General features: G+C 35.9%; 2 protein-coding genes across 2 annotated transcripts in view; one reads left to right on the forward strand and one right to left on the reverse strand.

Annotated features, from left to right (window-relative positions):
• spg11 (SPG11 vesicle trafficking associated, spatacsin) overlaps positions 1–2,469 on the reverse strand; it is a 64,089-nt gene extending 61,620 nt beyond the window's left edge. The window contains exon 1 of the mRNA XM_030136802.1: positions 2,120–2,469. Coding sequence (XP_029992662.1) covers positions 2,120–2,328 — 209 coding nt within the window. The 5' untranslated portion in view covers positions 2,329–2,469. The remainder of the gene's footprint in view (positions 1–2,119) is intronic.
• A 3,641-nt stretch (positions 2,470–6,110) lies between these two features.
• ciao2a (cytosolic iron-sulfur assembly component 2A) overlaps positions 6,111–16,243 on the forward strand; it is a 28,561-nt gene continuing 18,428 nt past the window's right edge. The window contains 3 exon segments of the mRNA XM_030135607.1: positions 6,111–6,139; positions 9,294–9,358; positions 9,361–9,456. Of these exon segments, the coding sequence (XP_029991467.1) occupies positions 6,111–6,139; positions 9,294–9,358; positions 9,361–9,456 (190 nt within the window).

Consider the following 16,243-nt stretch of genomic DNA (forward strand, 5'->3'; position numbering starts at 1 on the left):
CATATAAAGTGGGCCGGACCAGTAAAATAATATAAATAATAGGATAAGAACTTATAAATAATGTCAACTCCAAAGTTTTCTCTGTGTTTTTGAGTGAAAACAGTAAAATTCCATTATGAAAATGTTGACACCTATGAACCGTACTTGAACATAACATGAACAAATATGAACAACCTGAAAATTCTTAAGAAAAAAAGTGCATTGTTGACAATATTACACCTAAGTTGATCATTTATACATGTGCATCACAACTTAAAGATTTAGTAACAGGCAGAATATTGTTAAAATTCCACATACTTCTCTTAAAACATTTCAGATTGTTCATATTTGTTCAGATTATTCATATTTTTTGTAAAAGGATAGTCTGTAAATGTAACTTTTTTTGTCTAATTTTACTTTTTTTTAATACTAAAACAAAGAGGAAAATTTACAGATTTCATTATTTATAGGTTATTATGATAATATTTTACTAGTCTGATCCACTTTAGATTGAATTGACCTAAAATGATTTTAACATCCTTGATTATTAACCCTTTCATGCATGACTTATGAGAACCTTAGTCAAGATTTTTTTCTTGAGTGTTTTTATTCCTCTTTAGGCATAAAAAACACAATGTGATCGAGTTTTTTTTCTGCAGTTACAAAAATATCCATACATTTAATTTCTGAAGTAAAAAAAACATGTGTTTAAAACCCAATATCAGAAAGTGATATGAAAACAATGAAATAAAATAATTTTTAATGCTGCTAATCTGATGTCTTCTCACATTTTAACATATTCTAATGCTAGTAATAACTCACTTCATGGAAAAAAAAAACCTTTTTGTCCAACAAATAACAATTGATTTACACTAAAACATGTCACTGCACATCAGGTTTATCAAGAACAGCAAAGTTACAGTAATGGTATGAATGTCAGGGTATGAGATGGTGTGTAAGCGTCCACTGTGTTGGCTAATATGGAACTAAAACAACAAAACCCATGAATATACGAGAGAACAGTTGTAGAATAACTGTCCACTGTAGTGACTTATGCACGAAAGGGTTAATATCGTCAGTGTAATTTTCGTATTTCACAAATTCATTCTAGGGGCCAGACTGGACCCTTTGGTGGGCTGGTTTTGGCACCCGGGCCGCATGTTTGACGCCTGTGCTGTAAGCTGTTACACTGAACAGTCTGACCATATTCTACAAAACCTAGTTAGAGCAGAAATGGAACAAAATGCTTTTAAATATACTTTCTCCTTTTTCTGGTATCATTTACAGAAGAGTTAATTACTGGGTGAACTGAAGTCAATTTCAAAACAAAAATACACTGAATTTTTTATCCTTGATCTCTTATTGCATATTGTGCACTTGTTTATTATGAGTGACAGTTTCAATTTGGTTTTGTTGGTGTAACAGTATTTAAGCTTCTTTTTCAGCTCTTAGTTAAATAAAGGACAGACATTTGGAAATAATTATTAGACTTGTAATATTAATTATTTCCATTATTGTTTTAATGTTTTTCATTATCAGCTGAGCACCTTGTCGGTGTTACGTTTGGAAACCAGAGAACATTTCATTTGTCTTTTGCCAGATTTTTGTCTCATACTGGCACACAGAAAAACCCAAATAGCTTTACAAGTAATATTTATGACAAATGACATTTTACAGTTTTGTTACGGCGGTCCAATAGTTATTTTAAATACTGTACATACACACATATAACTTTAAAAAAGAAAACTGAATTTTCTAAACACACTATCCTATGATTGACGGATATTGGCTGAAAAATTTGATTAATTTCATGAAAATAAACTAAAAACTAAATCATTAGCTAGCTGTATCTGTAAAGTGTAAACATACCATGTATTTGATGTCATTGTGTAATTCTAAATCAGGTTGTTGGACTAGGTAGAGATAAGTTCCTCATATGTTCTTCTCTATTGCAGCACACAGATTGACATTTGATAACAATCTTCTGTTTGCAAAACAGGCATTACTGTTGTGGTGATGAAGTCAGAAATAGAAATAGTTCCACAGTGCAGAGAAATTCTGCAATGACAGTGGTTCAGCTGTGTAAAAACATCACTGAAACAGAAGAAGAGTGAACAGACACATGTTCTGCTGAACTCACTCTGTGTAGGATCCATCCAGTGGAGCCGGACAGGCCTGTGTGTCCGTGGGGTCCCACACCACCAGCCGCCCACTGGGTCCCAGACAGCCGAGCAGGGAGCCTCCAGGAGCCAGCTCAGCCTTCTGGAGGTCCACTGTCTGGCCCCAGAGCTGGTTCTGCGGGACCACGGCCACCTCTATGGAGGTACTGAGAGGAGCCGAACCCAACATGATGATCCGGTCTGAGGGTTCAGAGGACACTTAAGGAGACATTACGGAAAAAAAAACAAACACTTAAATAAACAACACCACAGAAATAAGGACAGAAGTCTAACAGTTTGGCCACTTCTTCCGTCATGTAAACAGCAGCCTGGTCACGTGTTCTGTCAGCTGACCCGGTCTGACAAGGCCAGACTAAACCAAAGTCGATCTAGTTTTATCGATCTGTTATTACTTGGATGTATTGTTATTGGAGACATTTAAAATTTCAAAAATAGATTTATTTTACATTTTTTTGGTTTATTTAATAGGGACCATGCATATTTATGAACATTGCTGTGTAAAAAATACACCCATGTAAATATGCCAAAATTAGTAAAAAATAACTACTTGTCATCTACAGACCTAACAGAAACAAGACATAAAACAGCCAACATTAATACATCATTCGTTTGCTATAAATTAAAAATATTTAAAATACACATATAATGACATAGGCATCATCAAACAAACAAACAGACAACCCCTCAACCCTGCGGAGATCAGGTTGTATTGTACTGATAAAATGAGACATAAATAAAAATTGTTTAAAAAAAAAAAAAGAAAGACAAGAAAAAAAAATTGTAGAGGATGACAGGTTAACATCAGGGATAAAACAAAAGAAAAAATAATTAGAAATATTGAGAAAGTGAATGAAAAAAGAGAAGTGTGTTTAAAAGGAGGCATAAATCAATCTTAAATGAAAGTAGCTTTATCCCAACAAATGCTTTTAGCAATAAATTGCGTGAAAATATTACTTAAAAAGTATTTTTAAGAAAAAGACTGACTGGCTATTTGAGCCATAATTTAATTGGCATGCATAGATTATTATCATTATTATACAGATTGAGGATTATAATTGCACAGGGAGGCATTGCAATTTCAATTCATTGTGCAACTCTGGTGTTTATGTTGGTATAAATCAGAGGTTATTTCTCATAGACTGCAAGGGAAGCTCAGCTTCCCCTAAAATTACAAAAATGAAATGGTCTAATATGTACGGTTGTGTTGACATTTCATTGGCTACAAATGTGTTAGAACATGTTCATCTCACAGACGAGTTCGTTCAGAATCAGCTTTGTCACAAATCGATGTTGTTCACTTCTCATACATTCCCGTTGCGCTGTTTTCTCATTCGATCTCTGCTCAGTGCATTTGCCTGTAGACCAGGGGTCGGCAACCCGCGGCTCCGGAGCCGCATGCGGCTCTTTCATCCTTATGTTGCGGCTCTGCGTGGCTTGGGAAAATAAATTATAAGTGTCCGATTGAAGTGTATGTTATTTGTCTCAAAAACGTGTATCATGTCTTCTTATTAAGTCAAAGTTTTTAACTTCTTTCTTCAGACCTTGTGCAATTTCGGTGATCAGCATTCGCCTTCTTCAGAGACGTTTGACAGCACTTGACGTGGCAGCCGGCATGCGCGGAATGCCCTGCGACACCAAAACTGCACAATATCTGAACAAAGTATTTTATTTGTGTTTGTTCATTTGTTTAATTGTAGTTGTAAATTGTAAGATATTGTGATCTCGAAATATTAAAATAAAATTGTATATATAATATATATATATATATATATAATATATATATATATATATATATATATATATATAGTATTATTTTTCTCAAAATATGCGTCACACTCTCCGACAGCCCGCCCAAAACGCCATACATTTATCGAGACTTTCAACCCCAGGTAGGCCAAGTATGGAGAAATCTAAGAAAAGAAAAATATCTGAAAGAAAATAGAACATTTAATGATGCCAGGTGCCATGGCACGACCAAGGTGCCGGGGCACCTCGGGGCCAACGCTAGGTGCCGTGGCACTGCAGTACTACGGCTCAGTGCCAGGTGCCGTGGCACCGCGGTGCCACAACTGGGTGCCACCGGTGCCGCGGCACCACCGGCACCTCTAGCCGAGGCACCACTGCGGTGCCACGGCACCTGGCACCGAGCCATGGTACGGCGGTGCAACGGCACCTAGCGTTGGTCCCGAGGTGCGCTGCGGCACCTCCGCGGCGGCACCAAGCCGTGGTACCGGTAAAATCGTTGTATAAGCCGCGTCGGAGTAAAGCCGCAGTGTTTAAAGTGTGGGAAAAAGTAGCGGCTCTATAGTTCGGAATTTACGGTATATATAGGCTAACATCTTCATTTCAGATGTCAAAAAGTGTTTGCGGCTCCCAGTGTTGTCTTTTCCGTGGAAACCGGGTCGAAATGGCTCTTTGAGTGTTAAAGGTTGCCGACCCCTGCCGTAGACGCTCAGCGTCCATGTACTTCAATGGGACTGAGTGGAACAGTTTTTTTTCATTGCCTCAAAACTGGATAAAATTGGATAAATGCTATGATGTTGTCCCGCCCCCGGATGCTCAGCGTCTCTGGGGGTGAATGGAGCTGTGGGCGGACCTCGGCCAGGCTGGATGCCAGGCTTCCACTTGCTGATTGGAGGATCAGTCGAAAGGCTGAATCCCGTTTGATTGACAGCTATTTTGAGATCTGGTCCTTCACTTGACTTGAGTTCAGTTTAATACCGTCACACATTCTGCTGAGAAATCGAGAGAGAAACCACTAAGAAATTACTTGTTCATTTCTTGTTCATTTCTTGAACAAGAAATTACTTGTTCATTTCTTAATACCGTCGCGCATTCTGCTGTGAAATCGAGAGAGAAACCATTACGAAATTACTTGTTCATTTCTTGCACTGTAAATAAAACACACTCATTGTACTTGCTTGTTTCAATTTAACATAATTTCAACATTTTCTTGTTTCAGTTACATAATTTAATTATTTCTTGTTCGAGTTTAATATCGTTTTGTAGATAGTTAAATAAATCATACAGTTGGCTAAGTCGGAGTGAACTAGCTATCAAGTCCCTGGAAAAGAGGCCTACTTGGTATGATAAGGTCACTGACCATTTTGTTAAAAAGGAACGGAGGGCCAAATTTATATTTAAATAACTTGACAATTTTTTTAATGTAAGCCGACAATGAGCTTCCCCTGTCTGAAAGACGAGCAGCCACCACTGGTATAAATGTAGTGGAGTTAAATGAATGAATAGAAGTAGAATTAGGTTAAAGTGGAAATACTTATGTAATATAGAGTGAAAGTACAGCGATCAGGTGCCTCATTGCATACCCTGTTAATCCTATGCTCCACTTTCTTCTGTATAATGTAATATATAATATTTGGAAGAGAAAACATCAGTTCAAGCAGATTAAAGTCAGGTTTTCATCAAATGTGTTTCAGCTTTTAAAATACGTGTTAGAACCCTGTGAAAAAGTGAATTTGTGGTTGTTTCTACATTATTTCAGAGTAAAACTGGAGATTGGATGATTATTTTATCGCTCATTTCATTTCATTTATTTATTTGTTTAGTTTGTTTTGTGAATTGTTTGGTTAGTTCTCTTATTTTTTGATTTAACCGTGATCGTTTTTCTATTGCTTTTGCCTGAACACCACACTCGGACGCTGATGGCTGGAGGACAACCAGCTGACCTCTACTCAGTTTGACAGTTAGCTTAAAGGCTAAATGCTAACGTCGGAACCTGTGAAGCTGTTTTAGGTAGATGTGCTAAAGTCACGACTTGCTGTCACTAAAAGCTGTCTCGTCTGTGTCCTCGTCAGTTCTCGGTGTGTTCCTGTTTATCATGGCACTTTTCCAGAACATGGACACAGTATTTAGCTTCGTATCATTGACCGTCACGAAAGTTTTACAGTTACTCGGACTCGATCTCAACAGTAATGACCTGAAGACTAAAAGATGGAGGAGGAAAGCATTAGAAGTGTACGGTAGGTGAAGAATGGACCTACTAATGCCAAATATGACTGTAGTTTATCACAGAGGGTCTTATACAACAGAGAAAATGCGTCCAGTAAAGTGTCAAATAGAGGTGAACTTTTCTGTTGGCAGTTAACTCTATAACACGATAGGAGGAAGTATTAGTACACAGAAAACTGGGGTAAGTACATGAAAACTAAAGGTGTGTGTAAATACTTAGGCTACATGGAACATAAATTGCCTAAATTTTGCTTAGAGGTCTTATTTATGTCTTTGTGCATAAGAAATCAATATAAGTGAATCCTCAAAGGAACTTTGTGTTGGTAAATGCAAGTTATGCAAATTTACAGGATTTCAGTTCTGTTGCAGCATGTTTATGGTCATATGAACTATGTTTTCAGGTCAAAAATGTCCAATTTCATCACAATCAATGCTATATTTTCATGTCACAATGGTCAAGTTATATTTGAACTGAATTTACCTGAAAAAACAAATATTATATTCTTTTAGATTCCCAGTTTTTCTTACAAGATTCTATCCTACATATCACATGTTTTATTTTCACAGGTTGCAATATGGAGTATGGTGCTGATCCAGCCTGCTTATGTTACACACAATAACATACATTAAGAATGTCACACGTCACTTTAAATCAACTGTTTTCTAATAATAAGCATTTTTATAAAGAAATAACAATTCTATATTGTTATTTACTCTTTAGTATGATGATAAACTATACAATAAATAATTATGATACTAGTTTTTGCACAGGGATCCTTTCGGGAAATGATGGGATCCGTAACAACCATGTCACATCCGTCCACTGCCACATTTTGTGTTTTTGTGTCAGCTGTTATTGTTTTAGATCCACAATACTAAATTGTGAAGAAGAGGTTAATTAGCAATAGTAAGTATAAGTTTATTACTTAATAAAGTACTGGTACAGACCAGAGCATCATGGGTAATGTCACGGTCCGTCCCCAGCAAAGTTTTTCACATACACGTGCTATTCAAAAGCCAATACTTCTGAAAATATAGCTTCCACTGTCAAATAATATCAGTAGTCTGTGCACAAATGTATTAGCATTATTTCAACACAGTTCTGTGCATTTCTTACAACTTTTTTTTTTTTTTTTTTTTTGACAAAAATGGCCACTCATTTGACCCCCCTTAGTAAATTTTAGCCGAAATATATTGTCTTGTATAACAATGTATAAAACCCAGTCCTGTGATGACATTTACTTCTTAGGTCTCGAAATATATTGAGATATTTCAATATTTAACACAGTCATTTCTTAGAATTGTAGTTGATGCTATAAAAGTATTGATTGTAGGTGTCCATCCCTAAAATGATACAGAACTGAATAGATGAACAAGTAAACAGACAGCAGAAAGGAATGACCTGTGGTGTGTCCTTTATGCATGCTGTGGGTGAAGGAGCTGCCCACACTGTCACTGTGTCTACAATAGGAGGCTGATAGCTTGTTCTTTAACCCCTATTTACCTTCCACTTCCACTGAGTTGAAGATGTTGTGCAGAATTTTAGTCCCTGCCTAAGTCAGCCATGAAGAGGACAATATTGCAGTTATGTTTTTTATTTGTTTAATACTAAAGATTGTGCAAACTGTAAGCCGGGGTTTTTCAATCTTGGGGTCGCCTGGAACTTCTAGTAATTAATAAAAAAAAAAGCAAACAAAAAAAAAAACTTGCTAATAAAAAAATATGGTGAGTTGAGAGACAATCACAATCCATTAAGACATGACAACTCTGAAGCTGAAACTGAAGCACTGTGGTACTGTTATCTTTCAGATGTTCATTGTTGTCGGTTTCAGATGCTGCAACTCTTTCATGAGTTCTTGTTTGTTCAGTATTAATTGTCAGACTTGTAAATCAAAGCTGGACTGACTGTACATATTCTGACCAAGGGAAATAAAATTCTCACTTTGTGCAGTAATCTACACCTGGCTTTTCTGCCTCCGTCCATAATAATATACATTATGTAGACTAAATGTTGTCTAAAATTAAAGTTTATTTGCAACATAGTATAGCAAACTATTACATGATCAAAAACAAATTAATTTTAGCCAAAAAATGTCTGTTTTGAATATCTGGGGTTGCCAAAAATTTATGATTTTAAAATGAGGTCATGAGGCAAAAAGGTTGAGAATCATTGCTGTAAGGTGTATATAAAACTTTCAAAAGTTAAATCTTAGATACACAACACACAAAATATATAACAATAAAAACAGATACTGCTGAAAACTGCATCCCCCATCAGAATAAGCATGTGAAGCCAAAGGAGTGAAATGACTTTAGCAGCTCACATTTGGAGCTGTTCTTGGGTGTGGCAGGGTGAATTTTGGGCACATTGTCCTCTCATGGCTGACTTTAGAAGAGGGATCTGTTTGAGGCGGCTAATGCATGATGCAGTTTTTGCAGGGAGTAGAATTCGGCAGAACAGAGGAAGCTTCCCCAGAACAGGGCCATCCTTCATAACCAGCTTGTGAAGTGTTTTCTTGTCAACAGTATCCTGGCAGACCACTCCACAGAAGACAGCTGAGTCCTGCAAAGTCCTCAAGAGTTTTTGCTTCAATTCAAAGACCTCTAAAGTGGAGCTTAGAGTCTGCTCAGATCTTTCTTACTGCATCTGTGCTGTCAGTACACTCAGTTTATTATCCAGATGGAAACCCCAGTGCTTGTAAAATGTCACCACATCAGTGTTCTTTCTCTGGATACTGTCTGGTGTAGGAGTAGAGAGTTTGCACTTGTGAAAGTCCACCACCAGCTCAGTTATCCCCGCATTGAACTGTAGTTATGCTGACCAATATATTGCGTCTTCACTGTGAGTAGCAAATCTGAATTGTGTGGCACACCTAAAATAGTGTGACCCCATTTTGTGTTTTTTTTACTTTTTACTTTTTTTTTTACTGTAACCTGTATTTGCATAATTTAACTTTCACACAATACTCATCAGTCATTCTTCATTTATTCTGATCTTATGTAGCAGTTTAAAACTAAAATCAGATATTGAACCTCTCTGGTTGTTAATTAGTTATTTGATTGGCATTGAACGGTTGAGCGGTGTTAAACAGATTAATTGCATACTCGTTTTGTAATCCTGATGTATTTAACTACGACACATCTTGTTTCCCCTCTTTCCATCAGATGTGATCGATCAATCAGGGACCCAGAGAAGCCAAACACCCTGGAGGAGCTGGATGTGGTGACAGAGAATGTGTGGAGGTCCAGGAGCTTGGAGAAGACGAGTACCTTATCATTATCAAGTTCTCGCCAACCGTCCCTCACTGCTCTCTTGCGACGCTGATCGGTGAGTCTCTTAGCTGATAATATAATGGACACGGTGAAGCCAGCTGAGAACTGCCATAAGAAGGCTGATTTAGATATGTTTTAACGGATTTCAACGAGTCAAAACATGTCAGGAGAGATCTCATAACTCATTAAATAATATTAGCACTTTTTTTTTTTTTTTTTCAGTGGTTGGATAACTACGTAGGTAACACTACTGACTGTGGTACAAAAGGTCAGAGTTCAAATCCCGATAGGAGCGTAAACCAAAACATTTTATTGTGGCATGATAAAATTAAAAAGATAATAAAATGAAAAGTGACATAACTATTCAATCACACAGCCTACACATTAAAACAGAAAAAAAATCATATTACATAAGTTGTGGGCAATGTGAGGACAATATAATAGAATTACTTGTGAATTAACATGACCATTGACCGTAGGCTACACAACGACTCCCCCTCCTCACAAAAGCTAATTTAACCACTGGGAGTTTCAGAGACGAAACAGTGTCAAACACTGGCCCGCCAAAGGTTCCAATCCAACCCATGGGATGAATTTGCAAAGTGCAAAAATTACACTGAAGATATTAATAGTAAATGGTGTCAAACTTGTTTTAGTTCAGGTTCCAAATACAGATGAATATGATCTTAAGAAAAATAATAGGAAAACAACCTATAAATAATGACTTAAAATTTTCTTCTTAGTTTAATGTGAAAAAATAGTATTACATTATGCCTATAAGTAATGACAACTCCAATTTTTTTTTTCTTTTAGTGCAAAAACGTAACATTAAATTACGAAAATATTTACATTAACAAACAATCTTTTAACAATGATGAGGCATAATATCATTAAAATTGCACTGATTTTTCTTAAGAAATGTAAATTTTTTTTCAGGTTATTCACATCTTTTTTGTTCGAATAGTTTGTAAATGTACCGTACTTTCCGGTCTATAAGCTGCTACTTTTTTTCCACACACTGTGAACCCACAGCTCTAAAATGATGCAGCTAATTTATGTTTTCTGGGCTAACGATCGATCCGGCTGACGAAGAAGGAAATAGAGCTGCTGCACGTAGCTTGGCAATCAATGAAGTGATGGTGACGATGTCGGAGACGGGTGATTGCGGCTTATAGTCAGGTGCGGCTTATAGTCCGGAAAGTACAGTAAATACTTTAATAATTTAATGTTTTTTTTTTTGTTTTTTTTTTAACTAACACAAAGAGAAAAATTTGGAGTTGTTATTATTTATAAGCTATTATGTTATTATTTTACTGGTCTGACCCACGTGAGATTAAATTGGACTGAATGTGGAACCTGAATAAAAATGAGTTTGACGTCCCTGGTCTAATTTCTGGAGTCTTTCTGCAGCTGTTTTTCTAACACAGCTGCTGCGAGTGATTCACATGTCAATTTCAGGTCCATTCAGACAGATTTTGTCACTCATTTCCTGTAGCTCTGTCAGAGTTTGAATGTCGGAGTAATTTACAGTGACTTACAGGCTGATTTAATGTCGCTGCAAGAGGATCAAAGAATGAAGGGTTTCTGCCTCATTTGTACTGACAAAGTCACCAGACAAAAAGAAAAAAAAAAAGCATTATCTGCTACTGTTTATTCACAAACGATAACATTTCTAGAGCCATATAGTAAAGTGCATAACTCACCAAGTTAACTCTGTTTCCTTGGTGTTGTACATAAATCAAACGGTGAAACCTCTGACTGAAAATAAGGTCTTTAGACTTGTTTTTTGTACATCACAAGTGTCAAACATCCAGCTCTCTAAAGGGTCCACTCCGGCCCATGGGATGGATTTGTGAATTTTAAAATGACCCTTAAAAGAGCTTGAAAAGTGCTCGAATTTGACCTTGAAAATTCTGTACGAACCCTGTGTATAACTTTGTGATGATCAACTTCAAAACATTTAATCAGCCTATCTTATCTCCTCCTAATTTATTACCCAACATGATTAAGATTGTCTTTAAATTCATCTCTTCTAGCTGGATATATGAGTTTTAAAACTCAATATTCACTGATGCTCATGGACTGGAGTGAAGTTGGCATTTTTCTACACTGATGACTGTTTCTACTGCCTTTTAACTCTGTCTGAAGTCGTTTCAGACTGTGGTTTATCTGTGAAAATCTCCTAGTCTCAGCCTCTTTTCTGCTCATCTACAGCAGCAACATTGTAGAACAATAGCAACTGTTGAAAAAAGGCAAAGGCTACCACTTATTCCATTCATCAAGTCAAAGATTAATGGTTTGTTGGGTGCTTTTGTGGAATGCACAGATGAAACAGGGAAGAAATCCACTGAAAATACGAAATATCAATTGGCTTTATAGTAATAACGAGACTAACACATGAAAAAAAAACACCAATAAAGTGGTTTTCATGATGCTTTGTGTAGCTCTGATCAAAGGCATGGGCATAATACAGGCTTTTCATGTTTCTTCTCACAGATTTATAATTTTTTGTGTGGAATGAATTAATTTCTCCCCTGTTTTTGAATAGCTACTCTTATCCTAGAATCAGAGTCTGGTGATATCCACAAATGATTCTTAATCTTACAAATTGAACCTGATTAGCAAAGTTTCCTTCTTTTTTCTCCATGCTGCCATTGTTATGTCTGTTATTCTGTCTTTTCAAATGCAGAAAGGAAAGTCCAAAGTTTAATGCTGTTTTTAAAATTGCGGCTTGAACACTGAAGTTTTTTCGATTTAATATGCGGTTGATTGGACATTTCTTGACGCTAACTGCAGATTGCGTGGCATCAGCGTCCAATCCAAGACCTCTCAACACTCTAAGGCTGTCAGTGCATATGCGATAAATCCCATATATAGTTTTCTTATTTTTTTAATCTTGCTTTGTGTTGAAAAATACAGCACAAAGAGCAAAAAAACACTCATGATTGTGTTCAGTTTACAGATGACAGAGAAGCAATTACTTGGAAAAATGTGATTGTGGAAACACAATCATTTTCCCTGCCTAAATCCATCTTTGTTATTTATATATTCAACACTGTGCAGCTTGTTTTATTTTCTGCTTATTTGGTAGTTATTTATGTTATTTCAATAATTTGCTCATATGTAATTTTCTCTCCAGAGATTGAAACCAAACACGCAAACAGGAATTATCTGAAATACTGAAATCCCCCTGGCTATGTTTTGTTTTCTCTTTCAACATTTTTTTTTTCCTTTAATTGTATAGTATAAGAGTAACTGTAAGACATGGCTGCCTTTTTTTATAATACATATACGCAGAATAAATTGGATTTAGAGGTTCATTAGCTAAAAGTTATTAAGGTGGCATATGTCCAGTGCTAGAATAAACTCCTGCCTGCAGCCAGACTCTCTTCGTTAATGACGGTTTTATTCTCTCTACATAGGCTGTGTGCTGGCAGGGTTTGTAATGGCATTATTCTCCCGTCAATCACCAATTAAATGAAATCCTTCAATTATTGACTTTTTTACTTAGAATGTAGGCATGTTACCAAGACTCTTCCGCAGGCAGTTATGCAGTATAGCTGTAACAAGTCAACATTGACCTTTATTTAACTTGTCAGTGGTTGTTTTTACTCTGTTTTGTTTGAGAAACTGAGCCACATCCTTCAGGGTTTTAAGTAATGTATGTAATAACATATGAATAAGATAAGAATAAGATAAGGATAAGATTAAGATATGAATAAAATTAAGATAATGATAAGAATAAGGTAAGAATAACATTAAGATATGAATAAAATTAAGATAAAGATAAGAATAAGATAAGATTAATATTAAGATAAGGATATAATTACGATAAAGGTTAAAAATGAGGTAAGAATAAGATTAAGATAAGATTAACATTAAGATAAGAATAAGGTATGGATAAGCTGAAGATAAGAGTAAGGTAAGAATAAGATTAAGATGTGAATAAAATAAGATTAACATTGAGATAAGGTTAAGATAAGAATAAGATAGAGATGAGATTAAGATAAAAATAAGGTAAGAGCAAGATTAAGATATGAATAGCATAAGATTAACTTTAAAATAAGATTAAGACCAAAATACAATTTAGATAAAGATAAGAACAAGGTAAGAATGAGATTAAGATAAGATTAACATTAAAATAAGAATAAGATATGGATGAGATAAGGATAAGAGTAAAGTAAGAATAAGATTACCCTAAAATATGAATAAGATTAACATTAAAATAAGATTAAGATAAGTATAAGATAAATTTCAAGTTTTGATTATTATGTCAATGAATTAATTAGTTAATGCATTATATACAGGGTGGGGAAGCAAAATTTACAATGAACATTTAGTTGTTTTTTCTCAGCAGGCACTGCGTCAGTTGTTTTGAAACCAAACATATATTGATGTCATAATCATACCTAACACTATTATCCATACCTTTTCAGAAACTTTTGCCCATATGAGTAATCAGGAAAGCAAACGTCAAAGAGTGTGTGATTTGCTGAATGCACTCGTCACCAAAGGAGATTTCAAAAATAGTTGGAGTGTCCATAAAGACTGTTTATAATGTAAAGAAGAGAATGACTATGAGCAAAACTATTACGAGAAAGTCTGGAAGATACTATTAAAGAAGAATGGGAGAAGTTGTCACCCGAATATTTGAGGAAGACTTGCGCAAGTTTCAGGAAGCGTGTGAAGGCAGTTATTGAGAAAGAAGGAGGACACATAGAATAAAAACATTTTCTATTATGTCAATTTTCTTGTGGCAAATAAATTCTCATGACTTTCAATAAACTAATTGGTCATACACTGTCTTTCAATCCCTGCCTCAAAATATTGTAAATTTTGCTTCCCCACCCTGTAATATTTAATTTCTTCTCTAATTAAATATTAGTTTTTCTACAGATTGTAAATGTAAAATGTAAATCTCAGGACAGATCAATGAGCCAGACTGAAGGTAAATATACTCGATGATCGTCCTCCACAAACACATACATCACATTCAGACTGATGAACTCTCTTGTTATTCAGAGCCTCAGTTGACTGTCAGTGTGCAGCTTTGAGCGTCATCAAACGGACAGAGTTTGACTGAGGAGGTTGTTCTTAGTAGAGTGAACGGATATGATTGACAGGTTCAGGTTCAGATAGTCTCTGCCTTTTTTCACCCTGGCCCGTGCGTCAGATCAGAGTGATTTTCCTGATTTCTGCAGCACTTTTATTCTCACTGACAACCTGTAACCTCACTGTGGATGCTGCTGGTTAACACCCCCCCCCTATATCTCAGGTCAGGTTTCAGAGGTGTTACGTTACTTGTTTCCTGTAGGCCCTTTGTCAGAATCAGAGAATAAAGGTTTCTGCCTCATTCACAGATCATACCAGCAAGAATTCACCACAAAGGATGCAATTACACAACAGTATTTATTCACAAAGCGAACAGTAATGGTCCACTTTAGGTTCATGGTCAAAATCATTTTCATCATTTCATCATCATCATCATGTCATCATCATTTCAAATCCAACTAGCAATACTTAAAGGCGGGGTACGAGATCTTAGAAAAACAGTTCGAGTAAGCTACATTTTGAAAAGACTCAATTCAAAAGTCCAAATCCCTTTCTTCAGACATCCCCCCGAAGCCACGCCTCCAGAGTACTGGCACGCGCAATGCTTGTTCTTGAAGATTCACAAGCGTTGCACAGCAACAATTCGCCCGGCTCTGGCGGCCCCGATCCATGCATACCTCATTCAGTCTCCTCCAACACCCCCGCTCTTACAGAACAGCCCCAGTTCATACCTATCTTACTAACGTTGCATTTCCTAGTGATTTATGTTAGTGACAAATAGGGATGTAACGATTACCGGTATAATGATAAACCACGGTAAAATTGCAGACGGTTAGTACTACTGTTTAAATTCTAATTATCATGATAACCGTGTTTGATTACCAAACTTTTAGGGGAAAAAACCTTAAGTAAAGATTTGCTTTTATGTCAAATATTTGAGTATAGTTTAATTTATTACAAATTTAATTTTCTATACCTAATATTTGGAACCAATATTCACTTTTAAGTTCTTTGAAAAGATTTGTTAAGTGTCTGTGTGTTATTTATGCAATAAATTATAAAAATTTTCCAGATCAGATTTTATATATTTTTAGTTTTCTGTCCTTTTTTGTTGATATAGTAGGTTAAAGTGAAAAAATAATAGGCAGATGAGATAGATGAAGTTATGCTGAAAAAAAAGATACCAAACATGGCTATAGTAAACATTTGTTTATATAGTATATAAAGGCAAAATCAAAAGTACTGAAAAACGGACAAAATAGGCTCAGACCACTAAGGGTTCATATTTGATTGTTTCTGCAACAGAAAGTGCATTGTGCCAATTATTTTATTTCTTTTTTTTAAATTACAACTTGGTTAAATTGTTTCAGTGTGTGTATCAGTACTTTTTGAACATTTTGAGCACAATTTCAACAATACCGCGATAATAATGATAACCGGGATAATTTTGGTCACAATAACCGTGATATGACATTTTAATATCGTTACATCCCTAGTGACAAAACAATTTGCTGGTGAACTTTCCATCCTAATATAACTAATATAGCCAAGCTCTGGCTCTGGCTTTGTTTCCTGTGCAAGTGCTCCAAGCCTCCTAGAATGCACGATTCATGCACGAAGAGGGGTACGCGCAGAGGGGGGAGGGGGGGAGGGACAAATGGCAGTTGAGTTTGATAGACATATCACCATTCAATCATTTCAATTGGGCGCTTACAATGATTGGATGGTGTTTTTTCAGTCCTGTCCCTTCCACAGGTGACTACATTTTTAAAAATTTTTCTATTAGAACA

This window comes from Sphaeramia orbicularis, chromosome 6, assembly GCF_902148855.1.
Source record: "Sphaeramia orbicularis chromosome 6, fSphaOr1.1, whole genome shotgun sequence".
NCBI lineage: Eukaryota > Metazoa > Chordata > Actinopteri > Kurtiformes > Apogonidae > Sphaeramia > Sphaeramia orbicularis.